Source organism: Rhinolophus sinicus, chromosome 12 (genome assembly GCF_057876585.1).
Source record: "Rhinolophus sinicus isolate RSI-liver-muscle chromosome 12, RSI-T2T, whole genome shotgun sequence".
Classification (NCBI taxonomy): Eukaryota; Metazoa; Chordata; class Mammalia; order Chiroptera; family Rhinolophidae; genus Rhinolophus; species Rhinolophus sinicus.
The window spans coordinates 52,229,535-52,249,554 of NC_142512.1; the positions used below are offsets into that span (position 1 = coordinate 52,229,535).

At 50.5% G+C, this 20,020-nt stretch overlaps 1 protein-coding gene across 1 annotated transcript; it reads right to left on the minus strand.

Annotated features, from left to right (window-relative positions):
* Positions 1–8,346: 8,346 nt before the first annotated feature.
* Positions 8,347–19,357, minus strand: LOC109454682 (CMRF35-like molecule 2). The gene is made up of 4 exons (XM_019745510.3): positions 19,147–19,357; positions 15,457–15,804; positions 13,224–13,335; positions 8,347–12,394 (listed from the first exon to the last, which is right to left on the minus strand). The coding sequence occupies exons 1-4, from the start codon at positions 19,265–19,267 to the stop codon at positions 12,145–12,147; spliced, it is 831 nt and encodes a 276-aa protein (XP_019601069.3). The 5' UTR covers positions 19,268–19,357; the 3' UTR covers positions 8,347–12,144.
* Positions 19,358–20,020: the final 663 nt, after the last annotated feature.

The following is a 20,020-nucleotide window of genomic DNA, read 5'->3' on the forward strand; positions in this document are numbered from 1 at the left end:
CCACCTCTCTGATATGTCACTTCCTGTGGTCAGTATGCTCCTGGGGATGAAGGCCAGATCTTTTCATCTTCTCTGGCTTTGGTTGTGACCATAGAGATGTTATGACCCTCCATTTTTCAGCTCTAGGCATCCATGGAGAGCTCTGCCCCTGTGGGACCCCAACTCTTCTTCCCACACAGGTTGGCACTGTGACCTCAGATGCCTTCAATGGTCCCATCTCGGTTCTAGATCCCATCCAGGGTACAAACTCCTCAGCCGCATCTTCCCTCCTTGTGTATCTTCCTGTTCCCCAGACACAGACCTGGAGCCGCTGTCACCAACCCTCTGAGTACTTCACTTCTTACTCTTTCTTCTTCAAAGTCAAGTCCACTGTGAGATGAGGACAGAGGACAGTTCAGAGGGGTGAAGATGCTGAATCAGTAGTTGGGGAGCCTGTAAAGCTGAGACTGACACCTTCCTCTCCATCCAATGGCACAGAGCGCGTGGCTGTGTGACAAGAGGGCAGTCTACCCAGAGGCCCTGGCAGTTGGTGTCGCTTGTGTTCACAGGGATGACCAGGGGCCTCATCCAGGTGCAGAGATGGGGATGGGCCTTCCCCAGAGTGGGGGAGACGGGTCTGTCCTAATTCAGGTAGGTCTGCTCTCATGTCGTGATGGCTTTAGGGTCAGTTTACCCTGGAAATGGCAGAGAGGCCATTTAACGTCTCTCGGATTTTCAGTTTCTCGGCTTTGTCTTGCACAATCCACATCTACCCTTTCCCCGTAAACACATTCTCCCCATAGCTGTTCCTCTTCCTCACTCTCATACTATGAGCGATAATAACCTCTGAGTAGTTGCAACCCAGATCCCCTAAGCCCGATTCCTCTCTCCTCACTCCCCATCAGTCCTTACTCTGACTCCCTCCAACCTGCCCCCGCCCCTCCTTCCCCCCTGATATTACAAGAGTCCTCTCTCCTCTGCGGTGACTTCCCTCTTCTTCCTAATCCTTCTCATGGCCTTCTCTCCTCAGCAAGAGAGCTCTTCCAGTGAACTCCAATGTAGTCGCTGTCACGCCTGGCCCCATGTTCTTCAGATAAAACCCACTCTCCTTGCTGGGCCTACACGCCCCAAGTGGACCCGACCCCTGCTTGCTTCTGCAGTTTCATCTCGCTCCCCCTGCCTCAAGGGACCCTGTGTCCCAGCCCCAGTGCTTGTCCCTCCGCAGGGCTTAGCACCTGTGTGTCCCTGTCCCTGGATCCCTCCCCAGCTCTCCTCACTGCTTACCCCTCCTTGTCCTTTACGTTCCACTTGGGTGTCACCTCCTCAGAAAGCCTTCCCTGATCACCCTTCCCAGGGTCACCCTGCTTGTCTCCATCGCTGTTCCCTGTTTGTTTCCTCCACAGTTCACCAGAGATTGTTAGTATGTTTGCTTCTGCTGGTTTCTATTCATCTCCCCAACTAGGATATAGTTTATATCATAGTGGCATCTGGGGTCTGTTTCATTCATCCCAGAATCGCCCAGTGCCCAACTGCAGTATGTGACAAATGGTCAGCTAATGATAAATATTTGCTGCATTGGGCTTTAGGAGAATGAGTGACTAAGTGAATGATTCAGGATTGAGGTGGCTACAGAGACTGGCCCTGGCCAAGTGTGGTCCCACTATATTAGCTATCCATCTCTGCATAATAAATCCCCCCAAAACTTAGGGGCTAGAAATATTTATTATCTCACATTTCCTGAGAGTCACAAATCTGAGTGCTTATCTGGGAGATTCTGGCTCAGGGTGTCACTTTCAGGAAGTTAGAGTCGGGATGTCAGCCAGGGCTGCTGTCATCTGAAGGTGGGACTGGGGCTGGAGGATCTGTTTCCAAGACGGGGCCCTCACGTGGCTGTGGAGCCTCAGCTCCTTGATCAGCAGACCTGCTTGATTGTCTTCATGATATGCAACTCGCTTCTCCCGGAGTGAGTGATCTAATACATTTTATGACCTATCCCTGGAGGTCACATACCATTGCTTCTACCATATCTGTGGATTACACAGATCTACTCTGATATAATGTGGGAGGGGCCACACTACAGCAGGAATGTCTGATATGGGAGGTGATACAGAAGAATATCCACTTCCTAAAATTTCCCTGAGCTGTATATTTATGATATGTATACCTCTCTGTTTGTATCTTATATTTCGATAGAAGAATTTAAAAACCAAAACATGAAATTACACCCCTGAAAGTTTGCTTGATTTGGGGGGGGGCGATTATTATTTATGGTCTTTTTTCAAGTAGCAAAGAGTTTATATATATTCATCTTTCCTCCTCCCAATGACCTCGCCCACAGATCAGAGAGTAAACAACCTGACCAGAGGATATCATAAGTGATGGTGGCAGGATGTGAACCCACAGTTCTCTGGCATGACTGCCCCAGTGTCTTTCCACCATGCCATGACTCTGAAGGGCAGACAGTGGCCCATGGCCAGCAAATGGAGACACGCCATCTTCTGACCCAGGAAACAGAATGAGGGGTTTGTTAAGCAGCAGGTGCCATGGTAACGCAGACTGAGAAACGACAGGACGTCAGTGTTTGCTGAGTCTTCTTCACTCACCACTCTCTCTCCCTTCTCTCTTACGTCCCCTCTGCATCTTTGTTTTCAGAAAAAACTTCTTGAACTAAACACAGTTTCTGCCAGTTCCTGGCTGGCTGGTTAGTTGGAAGATCTAACAGCTGGACAGTGCAAAGGCAACAGCATTTGGGAATATGCCTTTGGCTTTAGGTTTGAGTACGTGCTGTGACGATTCACTGTACGTGTCAGTCATCTTGATTGGCAGTGGTGCCCCCATGAACCATTGTTTCGGGGTGTGTCTATGAGGATGTCTCTGGATGAGATTCGCGTTTGAATCAGTGGGCTCAGTAAAGTAGGTTGCCCTCCCCACCGTGTGGGTGGCCCTCCTCCAATCCATTCATGGCCTGAATAGAATGACAGGCAGAGGAAGGAGGAATTCACCCCTTCCTGCCTGATTGCTTCAGCTAAGGCATCAATCTTTTCCTGCTCTTGGCACTCCTGGTTCTCAGACCTTCAAAGCTGGACTGAATTACACAACCAGCTTTCTGGGGTGTCCAGTTTGCAGACAGCAGAGGGTGGTACTGCTCAGCCTCCATAATTGCATGAGCCAATTCCTTATAATTTATATATACACAGCATATATAAATTAGATATATTCCCTGTATAAATTCTATATATAAATTATAAGGAACTGGCTCATGCAATATGTGTTGCATATATTGGTTCTGTTTTTCTAGAGAACCCTGAGTAATAGGCATGTGTATTTGACTCAGGGGGAATTGATGGCTTCAACTCTCAAGCGTAACTCAGGATGTTGAGGTGACGACTCAACACAGTAAGACCCAAAACCTCACCAGCTCGGCCCTCCTCTCACCTGCAGAGTGACCTTCCCACAAACGTTTCCCAGAGTTGATAAAATATTTGTAGTTTAAGGGGCTGCTATAGAGAAACAGAGGATAAAAGCCTAAGAAATCAGCAAGCTGAGCTTTAAAAAGCATGGGAACCACCCATAGAGTGAATCGGGTCTCTCTTCCGCAAGGGACAAGATGATTAACCAAAGATAAAGTCAAAGCCAAGTGTCATTGTCTCTCCTTGGGCTGGAATCAGAAGTATCTGCTTTGTTCCTCTCTGGCCTTCAGGGTCTCTCTGAGGTACAGGGAGGCCAGGGCCACTTTTTTTTTTTTTTTTTTTTTTTTTAAAGATTTTATTGGGGAAGGGGAACAGGACTTTATTGGGGAACAATGGTCAAATTGTTGTCCTTTCAATCTTAGTTGTGGAGGGTTCTGTTCAGCTTCAAGTTGTTGTTCTTTCAGTCTTAGTTGTGGAGGGCGCAGCTCAGCTCCAGGTCCAGTTGCCGTTGCTAGTTGCAGGGGGCACAGCCCACCATCCCTTGCGGGAGTCGAACCGGCAACCTTGTGGTTGAGAGGACGCACTCCAACCAACTGAGCCATCCGGGAGCTCAGCGGCAGCTCAGCTCAAGGTGCCGTGTTCAATTTTAGTTGCAGGGGGCGCTGCCCACCATCCCTTGCGGGACTCGAGGAATTGAACTGGCAACCTTGTGGTTGAGAGCCCATGCTCCAACCAACAACTGAGCCATCCGGGAGGCAGCTCAGCTCAAGGTGCCGTGTTCAATCTTAGTTGCAGGGGGCAGAGCCCACCATCCCTTGCGGGACTCGAGGAATTGAACTGGCAACCTTGTGGTTGAGAGCCCACTGGCCCATGTGGGAATCGAACCGGCAGCCTTCAGAGTTAGGAGCATGGAGCTCTAACCGCCTGAGCCACCGGGCCGGCCCCCAGGGCCACTTTATTTTTTAAGCTTTCAGCATCTTGAAAAAAGAGAGATGTCAAAACTGGGTTACAAAAATTGTGGTATATTTTAAATGTGTCAAGTTCACAAATAACCTATTTGATACAAATGGTCATAAAGTAGAGTTAATTGGACTATAAAAAAGGATGATTATTGCATTGAAAATTTAACTTCCTGGTGGTTGGTGGGAATACAACACATAGAAAAATACGTAGCATAAACGTTTCTGTCAACGCAGCCCCGAGAACCTTATCATACAGATAATTCAATTTAGAGATAATTTTCAAGACTGACTTTGAGGCCATTCATGGGATCTAGGCCAGGGCCAAGTGCAGAGTCTCCCAGGACACTGCAGACAGACCAGCCCAGCCCAGCCTCCCCACTTCCTGCCCCGCTCGCTCAGCCCCTGCCCCTCCATCTCACTGTTTTCCATCCCACAGCTGCCCTTCCTCAACTTTCCTGCCACTGATCATAGTCAGTCCTTCAACATGTGCTCCCTTTTTCGTGGGTAATAAGAAGCACTGATCGCTGTCACCACACGAGGTCCCAAGCCTCTGAACATGTTCCCTGGGAACGCTGGTGTGGGGACGGAGCCCCAGTGAGCAGTTTCCAGGCTCTCGGCCTCATGTGGAAAGGTGCTGGCTCGGGTAGTAAATGGCCATCAACTGTGACTGGATGGCCATCAGCTGTGGCTAGTTGGCCATCAGCTGTAACCAGTGAGCCATTGGCCACTAATATAACTGCTGTGGCTACGCTAGCAGAAAAATGGGGGCTAGCAAGAAGATGGTGGCTGAGCTAGCAAGTGGCGGAGTGTGGATTGCGGATTGCAGAAAGGCGGATTGCAGTTAGCAAGTGAGGTTGGTTGGCAGAGAGAAGTGGATGGCAGGTTGTGGATCCTGTGGATCCTGCTTCCTGTGTCTCCAGCCCAGCTGCCAGCGAGAATATAGTGGTCTGACTCCCCTACCTATGGCTCCGTGGGTGTTCCTTTTTGGCCTCACAGTGTCCTGTGTTCTCATGTGGGGAGCGGGAGCAGAGACCCCGCAGGTCGCCCTACATGAAAAATGGCGCAGCGAGTAGGGTACGGTGCCGGCCAAAGCTCTCCAAAGGATGGTTGAGCAGTTTGTGCATATGAAACCTCAGTCTCAGGAAGACCAGGAGGAGCAGCTGCCGGAGAGCTGGACCCCCGTGGAGGGGTGGGAGGACGTGGACGGTTCTCCCACCAGCATAGGCTGGAGAAAGTGAAGGTCGTTGCGGCCCTGTGAGCTGGGAAGTTCTTGCTGAGGCAGCATGGATGCGGGACTTGTCCCAGGAGGAAAGGCTTGCTGAGTCCTCTGTGGGAGATGCGGGTGAGGTCAAGGTCATCCTCACCCCCAGGACAGCCCTGCCGAATGACTATGGACTATGGGGAATTGCCTTCTATCCCTAATTTAATGGACCGTTTGACTGTTTGCTTGGAACTTAGCACCATGTAGTGGAACTGGCAGATGTTTGCTTTTGTGTCTTGACCGGCCGCCATCGAGAATATGTAAGTACCTTTACTGTGAGCCACTGTTGTTCCAGCACGGTACCCTGAGAGGCCCAGAGAGAGTGGCAGTGCCCTTAGAGCCCTGGCTGTGTCCAGGAATTCTGGCTGTGCCCAGAGAGAGTGGCAGTGCCCTGAGAGCCCTGGCTGAGTCCAGGAAGTCAGGCTGTGCCCAGAGAGAGTGGCAGTGCCCTGAGAGCCCTGGCTGAGTCCAGGAATTCTGGCTGTGCCCAGAGAGAGTGGCAGTGCCCTGAGAGCCCTGGCTGAGTCCAGGAAGTCAGGCTGTGCCCAGAGAGAGTGGCGGTGCCCTGAGAGCCCTGACTGTTTCCAGGAAGTCTGTCTGTGCCAGGAGAGCCTGGCTGTGTTCAGGATATTGCATTCACCTCCAGGCTCCTTGCACAGGGCCCCTCGCAGAAGACGCTTGTCACGTAACATGTGAGGTGAGATCCTGTAGGGGTGGAGTGTGGGGACAGAGCCAGGAGTGCAGTTTCCAGGCTCTCGCCCTTACGTGGAAAGGTGCTCACCTAGGTAGTAAATGGCAATCAACTGTGATTGGATGGCCATCAGCTGTGGCTAGTTGGCCGTCAGCTATAACCAGTGAGCCATTGGCCACTAATATAACTGCCGTGACTACGCTAGCAGAAAAATGGAGGCTAGCAAGAAGATGGTGGCTGGCAAGAGTGGATTGCAGTTAGCATGGCGGAGTGTGGGTTGCGGATTGCAGAGAAGTGGACGGCAGGTTGCAGATCGTGTTGCTCCTGCTTCCTGTGTCTCTAACCCAGCCGCCAGCGAGACTATAGTGGTATGACTCCCCTATCTATGGCTCCGTTGGTGTTCCTTTTTGGCTTCACCATGTCCTGTGTTCTTATGTGGGGAGCGGGAGCAGAGACCCCGTAGGCCGCTCCGCACGACTGTTGGGTCTCTCTACCTCTCCAGGGCGTAGGGAATCCAGTAGGCCGAGTGAGGCTGCTTCACCATAAAACCGAAGGCTTGGCCTGGGGTCAGATGTGTCCTAGTCCTCCCTGCCTGACTCTAGTCCCACCCCTGGGCCCAGACTCTAGGGCCTCAGTCTACTCCAGTCTGAACTGCCCACTGGGCTCCAGAGCCCTGGTTGTACCCTGAGCTCTGGATGCTGGTCCCCTGAAGGTCTGAGCCCACATCTGGTCAGCCCCAAGGCAGACAAGGTGATCCCTACTGAGACAGATAGCCCAGGCTGACGAGCAGGATGGGGCTGAGGGACTGGGCCAGACTATGGGACTCAGCCTGGAGAACAGGCCACAGGATACAATGGGTTTGGCTCTAATACTCGCGTTGGTCAGATCAGGATATTGGAAGCAGGCGGGAGGGACCCAGCAGCTGAGAAGCAATCCTGTTACAGAAGAATTATTTCCAAGTCCTTCAAGTGGCCTGTGGTAAAGCTTTGCAAATGGTCACTAGTGCCATCTACTGGTGGCTTGGGGAACTGCCACAAGCGTGCTCTGGCTGTTACCTTCCTTCTAACCCGTGAAATAGAAATGCTTCTGTGGACAGCTCAGTGGTCCTCATCTACACCATCCAGGAAGTGGTCCCCCTAATAAGACAAGCACCCATCTGACACCCTACAAAATCTTGACAACATTACTGATCGTATTCCCCATACTGTCTTTCATATCCCCGTGGTTTTATTGTGCTTTTTAATCCCCTCACCTTCTCCCTCATCCCCATGTACTTGAGTATCCGGCTTTGACATTGAATTCCTCCAGCTCCCTCCAGACAGAGGGCTGGACCTGGGGGAAAGGCTCCAGCCCCTTGAAAAAAGATCTTTGGTCTTGAGTGAGATAGACTTGAGCTCAGGTCTGGATTTCTAGGGTGTTTTCAAGATTAAAAATCACAGAAAGAGAAATAAAGCGGATCCTCAAAGATTGTATCACCAAGGAGGAGGCCTAAGAATGCTGGATGCAGAGATTTGGGGGCACGGAGGCATGCAGGACGTGACACTCTGGGGACCCACACATGCCCAGCTGGCTTGGCTGAGTGAATAACTTTGGGTGTTAACAGTCCAGCTGGGACTTCTCGGGCTGTTGGTTTGCGTCCTGTCTGAGGTTGATTCTGGAGCTGGGGCAATGCTGAGCCTGCAGGTCATTTTAGAGCAACTGGGTACAGAATTGAGAAGGCACAGATGGGACAGTGGGCTCCCCTCCCCTTCTGCCCGCCCCCCGCTCCAGTTACCCCAAACAATCCCAAAGCTTTCTGCCTGGCATGTGGCGTGGACATGGAGAAGGGTCTCAGCAAGGGAAAGTTCATCTCTACCAAACCTTCCATCTCTGTTGCCTCACCCTGTGGCCACATCCCAGATCCGTGAGGTATCACCAGGACACATAGTCTCAAGAGCAGCCAGAGCCCTCCCATTGGCCCAATAACCTGTGGAATAAAAGCTATAATGGTAAAAAAAAAAAAAAAAAAGAGTCCTGAAACTGTGCCCCTCCCATCAAGATGGGGAGTCATGAGCAATACCTTATTCTGAGTGCAGTGCCCCCAATCCAACATCCAAGGATGCAGGATGGTCAGCTCCCATCATAGCTCTACTAATTAACCCTATTAATTATTATTACTAATTACTATGAATTATTACTCTACTATTAATCATTTGGCTTTTAAAAATAATTCCATATTTTATGATGCTTTAACGTCTTAGGGCCTTGTGGAACCCACGGAAGGACTGTCCCTCCTGGGTTAGCTAATTCCTCTAGGTAGTAAAGGACTTGTCTGCAAGCACGTCTTTGATATGCAAACGAACCAATCCCAAATCCTACTCCCACGTGTCTCCTTTCACCAGGCTCCTGCAGTTTGGGACTTTATCCCTTGGCCCCAAATCACCCCAGAGCCAGGAACTGAACAACTGGGAACCAGTCCGATAGCCTAGAGCCTCCTGAAATTATTCAGACTATCCCATCCTAAACCTGTTGCATTTATTTACCTTGCTTCACCCTTTCCTTCCAGCAAACACCACATAATGGCCCACCCACAGCACCTCCGTCTCCGCCCTGTCTCCGCCTCCTGCTGGACCCAGGGCCTTCCTCTGGGGGTCCTGTGTGGTGGGATCTATGAGTACAAACTTCATTCATGACAGTCATTTCCATGTCTGCGTGACTTACCTACCCTTTTAAAACAAACCCTGGGTACATCTGGGTACCTTTGCAAACAGGTCTAGATACTGGGCAGACAGAACACGCTGCATTTTCTCCACTTTCCTCAGAGCTCACAGACTGCATTCATGACTTGCATGGACTTACAAACTTATTTTGCTTTCATGACAGTATGTTTGTAATGAAGTTTGTTGCCTATACGTAAACGAGGAATTCCCCTTTTGGCTTCTCTTTTAAAAGTAGAAAAGCCTGAGAACACAATGCCACAGGTGCCACACAGCCCTCAGAGGGTTTCAAATCCTCCAGGGGCTCCCTAGGGTCCAGGACACCAGTGAAGCATACACATTAGAAAAGAAGAAATCAAATGATCTTTGGCAGATGATATCGTTGTCTGTGTAGAAAATCCCCAGGAATCTACCAAAAAACTGCTAGAACTAATAAATGAGTTTAACAAGGTCATAGGATACAAGATCAATACAGACACACACACACACACACACACACACACACACACACAAACAAGTCATGTATTTCTATATACGACCAACAAGCAGGCAGAAACCAAAATGATAAACAATACTAATCACAATTGCTCCCCCAAAAAAGAAATACCTGGGTATAAATCTAAGAGAACATGTGCAGCATTTATATGTTAAAAATTACAAAATGTTGATGACAGAAGTCAAAGAATATTTAAATAAATTGAGAGATGTACCACGTTTGTGGATTGGAAGACTCAACATAGTAAAGATATCTTTTTCACAACATTGATTTATAATTTTAATACAATTTGCATCAAAATCCCAGCAAGACATCTATATCTATATCTATATCTATATCTATACAGTGTCATATATACATATAGTGTCATATGTATATATATATATATGACAAGCTCAGTCTACAATTTATATGGAAAAGCAAAGGAACGTGAATACCTAAAACAACTTGAAAAAGAATAGAGGGAGGAATCACTACCTGTACTGTTCCTAAGGAATCACGTAATCACTTACCCGGATGTTAAGACTCACATATTTAGATGTAGCAATCAACACAGTGTGATATAGTGGAGGGAAAGGCACACAGATCAATGGAAGAAAATACAGAACACCAAGCTCCTGGTGCTTAACTGTAAGGTCGCCACACTTGGTCCTTGGTCCTGAACTCTCCCCTTGAAGACGTGGCCTTTCCTTGGGCTCCGATTCACCCCTCCATCTCGCTTCTCTCCAGAGTCAATACTCTGCTCACCCACATCACGAGCTTCTTGCTAGAACTCTCTGCTCGGTAATCCCAGTCACACAGAGAACACTAAGCTCTGTATCACCCTAGCCCAGCCCTGCCTTCCCTATTTCTGTGAACGATGCCCAATCCCTTTGGTTTTCCAGACGTGAGGCCTCCACACACCCACAGTCCTCCCTTCAGACTACCCTGCACATCCAGTAGATAAGCCTCCGAAAGCACGTCCACGGTCCCGTTTTCATCTGCTCAAACCCATCCACGTGTCTCCAATCTAAGTTTAAGGACGAGTAGGGTCTGAAGCCTCTACCACATGCCCCAACCTTAGCTACGCTAGGTAGCTCCATCTGCACAGCCACAAGGCAAATTTCACTGCACTGAAATCTCAGACACACCCGTTCCATGAGAAACACTCCATTTGCTGATAGGTCCTCTACAAGTGGCCATTATGATGACTGCTTCCTGCCTCTCTGCTTTCACTTCTGCCTCGCTCTTTATCTGTCCTTTCTCCCTGCTCCTCCCACCACCCCCTCTCCACTGACATCCTACCCTTCCCTCCTCATCATTCTCCAATATTACCTTTTCCTAGTCCAGCCAAGCTGACATAATGCTTTCCAGCACGAAGCATCTTGCCCATGGCTCTCCTATGGCACGTACCAGTCCTGCCTGTGCGGTGCTAACTTGTGAGTTTTTCTTTTTTAATAAGGTGCAACATTAGCTCCTCTTTTGGCAGCATGTGTTTCTATATCCCCCTGTGTGTCTTATTAATGTGATTAACATGTGCTTCGCTAGACTGAATTTCTCCTTCAGCACGAGTCTGGGCCAGCCCCAGCTCTCCTGGAGACGCCATGAATGAGTGGCCTTTGTGCGATCCACACCAGGGCTCAGGTTTTGAACAGGGCAGCCCTGCCCGATAACTGAACACTCGGGGAGCTCTCAGCGGGGGGCTGGTCTCCATGCAGGGAGATGAGTGGAGATGGTGATGCTTGTTTGTGACAGACTGTGCAATCCTCCCTACAAACTTCAGGAGGGGGCAACAGGCATAAACCCTTCCCTGGGCTCGGGGAAGCCCAGTGGTGGCTGTGGCATCATGTCATCCCAAAATGACAAAGTATATTCTCGCTCTGGTGTCCTACACCCTGTCTTTAGAAAACTATGTCTGCCTCTCCCATGGAAAGGGTTTATGATCAACAGGTGGCCCAAGCCAGGCTTCCCCTAAAGTAGATAAAGCTCGACTCTCCATTGGCTCTGCACACAGGTGACCTTCCAGGTTGGGGAATTTCAGGAGATATTAAGGGCACCCACTACCTACTTCTCTCACTGCGGTGATAACTGACCTCTGAACTTTAACTTCAGCCATGGCCACCCCAGGCAAAGATGCACTGAGCCCAACCACACACTCCCTGATCACAAGAACACGAGAGGGTGAAGCTCAGTGACACAGAGGAGTCATAAGAGGGAAAGGAATCCCAAGCATGCAGGACAGTGGGCCGCTTTATGAGCATGCTGTCAGGACCAAACTCCCCTGGGATTGTCCCAGAGGAGGAGGCAGAGCCCTGGGAGCTCAAGGACGGAAGTGGTGCGGGCAGGTCCTCAGGGAGCGCCCTGTCTGCCGGAAGAAGGCAGTTGTTGCCCTGGGGGACACTGAGTTGAGAAGCTTTTTGCCAAGGAGAAGAGTACAGAGCCAGGCTTCTGAGCATGCAACTTCCAGAGACTTCTTTTCCTTCAGATACAGGCATAAGGGCAAGAAACCAGAGGATCTGGGGAGGAGAAAGGAGGACCCCATGCAGGGGCCTGGAGACTCATCTTTCCTCCCCCTGAGGATGCAGACAGTGGTTTCTCGGATCCAGGACCTTCCCTTGGGGCACAGGAACAATACCCCCTGAAGGCTTGGGTCCCTCCAGAATCCAGGCACTACGGCTTCCCTGCCCTATGCTGCAGAATCTGAAGGTCTCTCTTGTCCAGCCTGAAGGGCTGTATTCCTGGACAGGGTATTGCTGGAGACTGTGCACTGCATGGTGGATTCCCCTGGTCAGGCTGACTCTGCGTCCCTCCAGGCTCCTTCTGACGTCTGCTCACACAGAGGACAGCAGCGAGCGTGCTCAGGAACAAGGGCAGTTTCAGGAAGAGCAGGAACAGGAAGTGGAAAGTACTGAGCGGAATCCTGTGGGGGACACAGTGACAGGAAACGAGCTGCCTCCTCAGGTGGAGGCCCCAGGACCCTTCTTTCCCCACCTCTCCCTGGGCCCTGACTCTAGAGCCCCAATAACTCAGGATCAAATTTAGAAGGACCTATGCCAGGGCCCGTCTCTGGGGACCCTGTCACCTCTCCTCTCTTAGTCAAGAACTCCTTTGGGACTGTCATTGAGAGGTGATGGAGCAGAGAGAGAAGAGGGACACAAGCAGTGCCTGCTCTCCAGAAGCACGCTCTGAGCTCACTCTCTGTCCATGTCCCCCTCAGTTTCCCCTTTATTAAAATGACATCTTGAAACCAGTCCTTACCCACACTTTAAAGCCCTTGTCCCTTGTCCCCTTCCCTTCAGGGTCTAGCAGCAGCACCACAGCCCTTCTTTGAATATCTTTGAGAGGAAGATAATGAATTCAAACTCCATCCTGAAGCCTGTCCATCTCCCCACAGACCCAGAAGCAGCTCATGGGAGCAGGATCTCTAGTAGAACAAAGACCTTCTTTTGGAAGCGAGCCTGGCTTAGGGACCACAGAACCAGGGCTTTGAGTCCAGAATGGGGAGGGGAAAGGTAGGGATGGAGGAGGGATTGCACATCCCTGAAACCAGCCTCCACCTGTGCCTCTGTAGCTTCCCACAGGGGAGAGTATTCACAGAACAAAATTCCCATGTAAGAATCAGGACCAGAATTGGAGAAAAACCCAACAGACAGTGAGGTACAAAGGATGTGGTGTGTCATCAGCCCCCACCCCAGGGTCCCATTAGGCTGCTGACCCTCCTCCACGGCCTCCAGGCCTTGGGCCCTTACCCTGGGCAGTGGTTCAGTGCTTGGTTGGTGCTGAAGTTCTGCCCGGGGATCATCACTGGGAAAGTGGTAGATGTGGCTGGACGTGTGGTTCTTCTTATGGTTGTACGTGGTGCTGGAGATAAGATCACACATCAGGCACTGCTCTCTCCCCAGCTATGCACGAAGCACCTGTCTGAATCTGCTGTCACACGTAATCATCCACTCACAAGAGACTCAGAAATAGCCTGAAGCCAGACCCAGACCACCTCCTGGGTGAGCCCTTCAGGAACCAATGAAGCTTTTCCACAAGTGGCCAGGAGTCGCTTCTAATAAGTGCCAGCTTGTTCTTTCCATCCCAAATTTGATTCTGCCTGGGGTGAGGGCAGGGATCTCTCAGGGGTTCCCCAGCCTGATGAGGAGCCCCAAGGGGAGGAGGGGCAGGGAAGAGTCTGGATGAAGATGGCCATGTAAGAATCAGAAGGGCACAGAGACTTTGGGAGGGGCTCAGAGCACCCTTCATATGGAAACTAAGGCCACTTTAACCCACAGCTGGGGTGTGGATAAGTTGTCACTCAGCTCCTCCCAAGGACCTCAGGTGTCCAAACGATTGGCATAACCTCTGCTCCCACCCCCACTCTGCCCCAGCCTCATGATGTCCCCCAAAAAAGCAGTCTCCCAGAGGCTCAGCCCTTCACTGAGCACCCAACACAGGCTCAGTTTCACCCAACAACAGCCTTTGACGTCCTTGGTATTGGGGATTCGTTGATGCATGTGGCACCATCCCTGCCATGACAGAGACAGAGACACGTCAACCAATCAGCTCACTCCAATAGAAAGTGGTGGGCACGGGGGTGGAACTCTGCCAGGTACGGCAGCAGCACAAGCATACCTCATCCACACTTCCGGGCAGCAGAAAAGAGAGAAGAGATATGGCGGCATGCATAGGAGGCTGCAGGATTACGAGATGATTTTAGGACACGAGCTACAGGAGCATGTTTATAGGTGGAGGTGAAGAGCAGTGACCAGGAAGAGGCTAAGGATAGGAGAGAGTGTGGATAATGGATGGAGGAGGGATATGGGTGAGGAAATTTGGCTCGAGATGGAGAAGCAAGGAGCCACGGGGTGAGAAGCCAGCTCCAGGATTTCCTTGAACTGGAGGAGAAAACTTGACTCTCAACCTAAAACGCAAAGAAGGAAGAGTGAGTTAGGTTGCATGGGAATCTGTAAGCAGAGATGGAAAGAAACTGGGTTCAGTCTGATATCCTGTGTTCTCTTGGTAAGGTAGAAGAATAGTAGGGTAATATTAGAAACCGTGAACTTCGGCTGATACCCAGAGGCACCATTTGTGACTTTTTTCCAGCAGTACTGGAGCAGATAGATTTTAGGTAGGATAACCCTCTTGCCCAAGTTTGCCTGAGACTTTTCCACTTTTAGCTTGAAAGCCCCATGCCCCAAGAAACCTCTCAGTCCTGGGCAAACCTTGATGGTTGGTCACCCTAATTTTAGGATGGATTCAGGAATAAAGGTTTCAAAAGGTAGATAGGAAAATGGTGCACAGGAGTTGAGGGTACTGGTAAGAGAAGAAAATATCATTTACTGTGAGGGTCGGAACTGGCTTAGGAAGGAAAGGAGGTCAGGCAAGGAGAGAAGGATCAAAAGCCTGGAGGTGTATGTGAGGTTAAGAATGGGGAAAACGGGGATGCGGGGATGTGAAGGCTGATGCATGGAACGTTGTTAGGAAGCAGAATGTTTGAGGAGTATAGAGTTCTAGACATGGGCTAGTTTGGGGTGACAGTAAGATTTGCAATGTTGCCATGGAGTGGGATTCTGAAAGAGTGGAAATACAGGCCACTGAAGTTGAGAAGACCATAGAACCTGAGACAAAAATGCTTAACAAGTTATTCATTGAAACCTCCCAAGACAACGACGGGGGTTGGAGTGGAGAAGCTGCCAGGTCCCCACTGAGCCTGGAGTGACCTGGAAGCCAATGGATGGCCACGTCAAGGAGACGTAGGGGGTGGGTGACACAAATTTTACAGGAAGCAGGTGGGAAAGTAATAGGTTGGAAGTTGTGATGGGGAGCTGGGAGAATGTGGATATGGCTTCATGGCCCTGTGACATCATAGGCTCTTCCAACACCACCGAGACTGAGGACAAGACAAGGCCCAGAGACACTCTTCAGTGTGGCACCCCTCCTCGTCCCCAGGTCCAGTCATGTCTCACACAGCCTGCTGCTAGTGACGGGAGCTCTTACCTGGGTTAACAGACACCTGAACCTGGAAGGAGGGATCACGTGACCAGGCGTCCAGGATCCACACTGTCTGAATTTTGCACCAGTAGGATCCGGCGTCAGCTGCGTTGAGGTTCCTTATGGTCACTGTGAAGGCGAGGTCATAAGGGTGGTCTCTGATGGACACGCGGCCATTCCTTTCTTCTGTCTCTTTTCCCTGGGTCTCCACAATCATGTTACAGTCTGTGTCATGCTGTCCTTGGCACCAGTACTTCTTATGCTCCTTGTACGCCGCCTCGTACCCACACCGCACACTCAGACAGTCCCCCGTGGTGCCCGTCACAAAGCTGGGGCCCGTCAGGGACAGACAGCCTGGAAAACACAAGCCACGTCCCAGGACTCTATCCTGATGGGCCCAGCAGCAGCCACTGCTGGAAGCCCAAAGGGAAAGTTGCCAGGGAGGAGTGGACGGTTCTGGGCTCGGGGATGGGGACCTGGAGGGACACCTGAGCTTAGCACCTGCACCAGATCATCTGGAGACCGTGGTCGGCAGGACAAGTAGAGACCTGTGCCCTGTGAGCCCAGAAACAGTGAGTTACCACACGGGGAGCCCGCCCGTGCGGATGGGGAGGTCGGACCAAAGCCGGAGGTGGGAGCAGAGACAGCTGGCTGTCCTGCCCTGTCCTTAGCCTGCAGCTTCTGCCAGGTCATGTACCAGAACACTTGCCTTTGGAGTCAGACCTCTGTATGCTGGGCTTTCTGCAACTCACACTTGTTCTTTAAGAGGACATGTCTTGTTTACTATGCTCTCCATGTGTCCTCCAGGGAGGACAAATGACTCTCTGGCTCTCACCCCCTCTCCAGGGAGGACCAGCACCCTCGCTGTCATGCACCTGGCTGCTGGGAAGAGGGCTGGGTCCCAAAGGAGACCCTATACGGCTTGCTGGCGGGGTTGGGGCACAAGCTGACCACCCGCAATCGTAGTCCCCATGGCCTGCTGACTCCCTGTGTTCAGAGGAAAAAGGGGTTACGTGAGATTGTGCTTTCTGTCACGGAGTAGGATGATTTTGGAGCTGGGAACAGTGGGGGTTAGAATCTGGGAAGTAAAGTGTGAGAAGCTGATGTGGAAGGAGAGAAAAAGAGGGGGAAAGCTGCAGGGGGGCGGAAGTCCTGCATTGTGTGATGTTACTCTCAGCAGGGCCCCCCCCCCCAATCTGGAGCGAATGTTCCAAAACTTACACTGTTTTGAGCTTGAGTGTGTGTGCATGTGTGCGTGTGAAAACAGTGAAAGGACTGAGCTTGCTGTGGCCAGGGAAACATAACCCTGGGGATTCGTAGAAATGGTGGCAGAGCCCTGGTTGGGACCTGAGCTAATTACATCTAGACTTAAGGCGAGTGCAGGGGTGGGGGCGTCCCTGACTCCTAGTTTTCACTGTGTCCTGCTTTCCTCCCACCACCTGCCCTTTCTCCCCACACTGTCCCCTGCTCACTCTGTTATGCTCCTGGATGGTGACCACGCACTGCTTCCTCACTCACCAACCAGGTTTGGCCCCAGAAAATCTTACTGTCACTACCCCTGGCCCCTCCAAACTCACCAACACCTGTCAGCCCCACCCCAACCCCTGTGTTCTCTTTTGCCCGTAAGAAAGTGACTCCCATCCCTGCAGCCTCTGAGCTCTCCCGATTTCTCCTGCTGTCCTAATTCATGTGACAATCTTTCCCAGCCTGAACACCTCACCTTTTCCAATCCCTGCCCCACACCTATGTTTTCCCCACCTGTTTCCAGTGTTCCCCACCCATGGTTGGAGAGCTGGGCTCACCTTCTCCCTTCCACCTGCCCCGCCTCCTCCTAGAGGTGGTGTGTTCTCAGCAGTGCCTCCCCCTGGGCCGGGACAGAGCTCAGAAGTTCACTTTCCCACAGTGGGAATTTATCAGGATGTGGAGCACGGGTCACAGCCAGGAGCCTGGAAAGTAGCGCTCGGGGCAGGCTCAGGAGGGAACCCTTGGAGAACCTTGAGTCCTTCCATCCATCTGGGCTTGGGGACAGCCCCTTCAGAGCTGAGTGTGCCCTAGAATTACTGCCTCTCCAATCAAGGAGATTCTACAGCAGATGAGCATTCAGACTAAAGAGAAACTTCCAGGCTCCTTCCAGCCCGGGGAGTCTAATTCCATAAATTAAGTCAATATCCATAAGAGCTGGTCTAGTCGTCTGCCCCTGGCTGCTGGAATCTACCCACCACTCCGCTGCTTACAAACCGGGTTCCTACAACCTCCTAAGGAAGCAGGGAGCGCATTCTCTCTCTCTCTCTCTCTCTCTCTCTCTCTCTCTCTCTCTCTCTCTCTCTCTCTCTCTCTGTCACTCGCCTGGCAGCAGTTCCCTACCACGAAATCCTGCATCCCAGAAAGACTGCCTTGCTCCCGCGTTCCTCTTTCCTGCTCCTTCTCCCACTCAGGACTCCCCTGCTCACATCCCTGCTGCTCCTGGGTTTGGGTGCCCTTGTAGGCTGAGTGAATGGACACACACCAGCTCTGTTTTGCAAAGTGCATAGCATGGAACCTTGTGGCAGAGCATCGAGGACATGGGGACGGGAGGGGGGCACTTCCTGGTGCAGGGATCCCTGGCTCGGAGTCAGAAGACCTTGGTTCTAGGCGTGGCTCTACCATTTGCTAGTCATTACCTTGTGCGTCAGTGTCTGGGAAATGAGGCGCACAGCCTGACCTGCCTGCCCCCCAGACCTGGGTATTGATTACATGAGATCATGACTTACATTTCAGGGTCAGGACAGGGAGTGTGGATAAGTGCAGGGAGGTACAGCCTAGTGAACAAAGCCACCTCCAGAACAGATAAATTAAGGCAATTTGCATATTGAGTGTCTGGATAGAGAAACCTAAAGAAGAGGGTGGGGGTGGAAGGATGTGGCTCATTAGATCACAGGCTCTTGGATTTAGAACATGGCTTGCAGTTCCTTAGCCCAATTTTCTATCCTGACGCACAAATATGACTAAAGCAAACATTCCTGCAAAGTGTTGACAAACGACACCAAGTTACTAGTGTTAGAGGAAGCAAGATTGGATTGGAAAGGAGCAAATAGAGTGAAATTATTGGTGGCGTTCTAGTTGTTGGGTTGGCCAGTAAGTTCACAGATGTTTGTTAAATTACATATAATTAAAAGAGCCCTTGCGTGATGAAAAGGTGTCATGAGCCTTGAGCACTTCAATCGTGGGCTTAAGAAAGTTAAGAAAAAAGAAGTTTCTACTACTTCCAAAAGAATACTCTCCTCTGTCTTGCTAGAATGTTGCCTGGATGTAAGAGCAGTAGGTCTTAATGAAATCTGGCATGTCCCCAGAAATGACTTGGGAGGTTATATAAATGCATGTGTGCATTTTTTTTATAACAGTGCTTGCTGGTTGCTGGAAGTTCATAGAAGCGTGATTTCCCTGAGTGCAGAAGTTGCTCTTAATTACAGCACCTAGAACAGTCGTGGCGTAGAGTTGGTACTCAATAAGTGTATGTAAGATCTGTAGATGAATGTTTAAATGTATAGAAGAATATACGGATGGATGGATGGATGGATGGATGGATGGATGGATGGATGGATGGATGTGTCCTTCCCATTTCTGACACTTTGCCTCTTACTTGAACCCAGGACAGACCTTCTACCTACTGTCCTGCCCCCTATAATACCAGGCTCCCCAAACCCCCGCCCCGCTCACCTGGGAGGCAGAGAAGGAGCAGAGCTGGTGGCAGCCCCATGGTCCTATCTCCCTGGCCGGTGTCCCCAGCAAATCCAGGTCCCAGCTGGATTCCAGATGTTTGCAACAGAGCCTGGGTCATCCACCCTCTACTTCTTCAAGTTTCCTGTGTGTTTCTCTCTCATATACTTCCTTGTCAATCTCTTAGTTACTTCCTAATTTGAAGACTTACTTTGAAAAAGGGGAAGAGTGGCAAGAGATATTTCAGAGAATGGATTAAAAGCCACACAGGAAATCTGCTGATTTTCCCCCTGTTTAGTGCTAGTACAATCTTCGGGTCACCCTGAGCCTTTGTGAAAGTCAGTCCCAATGTATGAAACTTCCCATAGAGGAGACCCTGCGTGAGACCCTCTTTCACTCTTCTCCTGTCTGGGACTGCTTCTTTGATCCAGTCAGCTGCCCTTTTTCTCTGGGTACCCTTTTGGATTATAAGATACCCTCAATTAAAGATGTGGGGTGAGGACACCCCCCATAACTCTCTCAACTGTTACCTTCATGTGGATGACCTCATTCATCTTCCTCTCACCTAATAAAGCCCACTGGGTTCCTGCCCCAACTTTCTGACTTCCTGTGAGGATTCTCCTCCTGGTTGTACACTATTAACCTAATTCAGGATAAGAGTGTTGGTGAAGAGCACAGATTTGACCCCAAACTCAACTCCCCTCTCTATCATTTACTAACCAAATACCTTTGGGTATGTTGCTAAATCACGCTCACCCTCAGTTTCCTCATCTATAAAATAGGATAATAATAACCATCCTTATCTCATACGAACAAATGAGTGAACACAAGTAAAGTGCTTGGCACAGTGCCTGGAACATAGTAACTGCTCAGT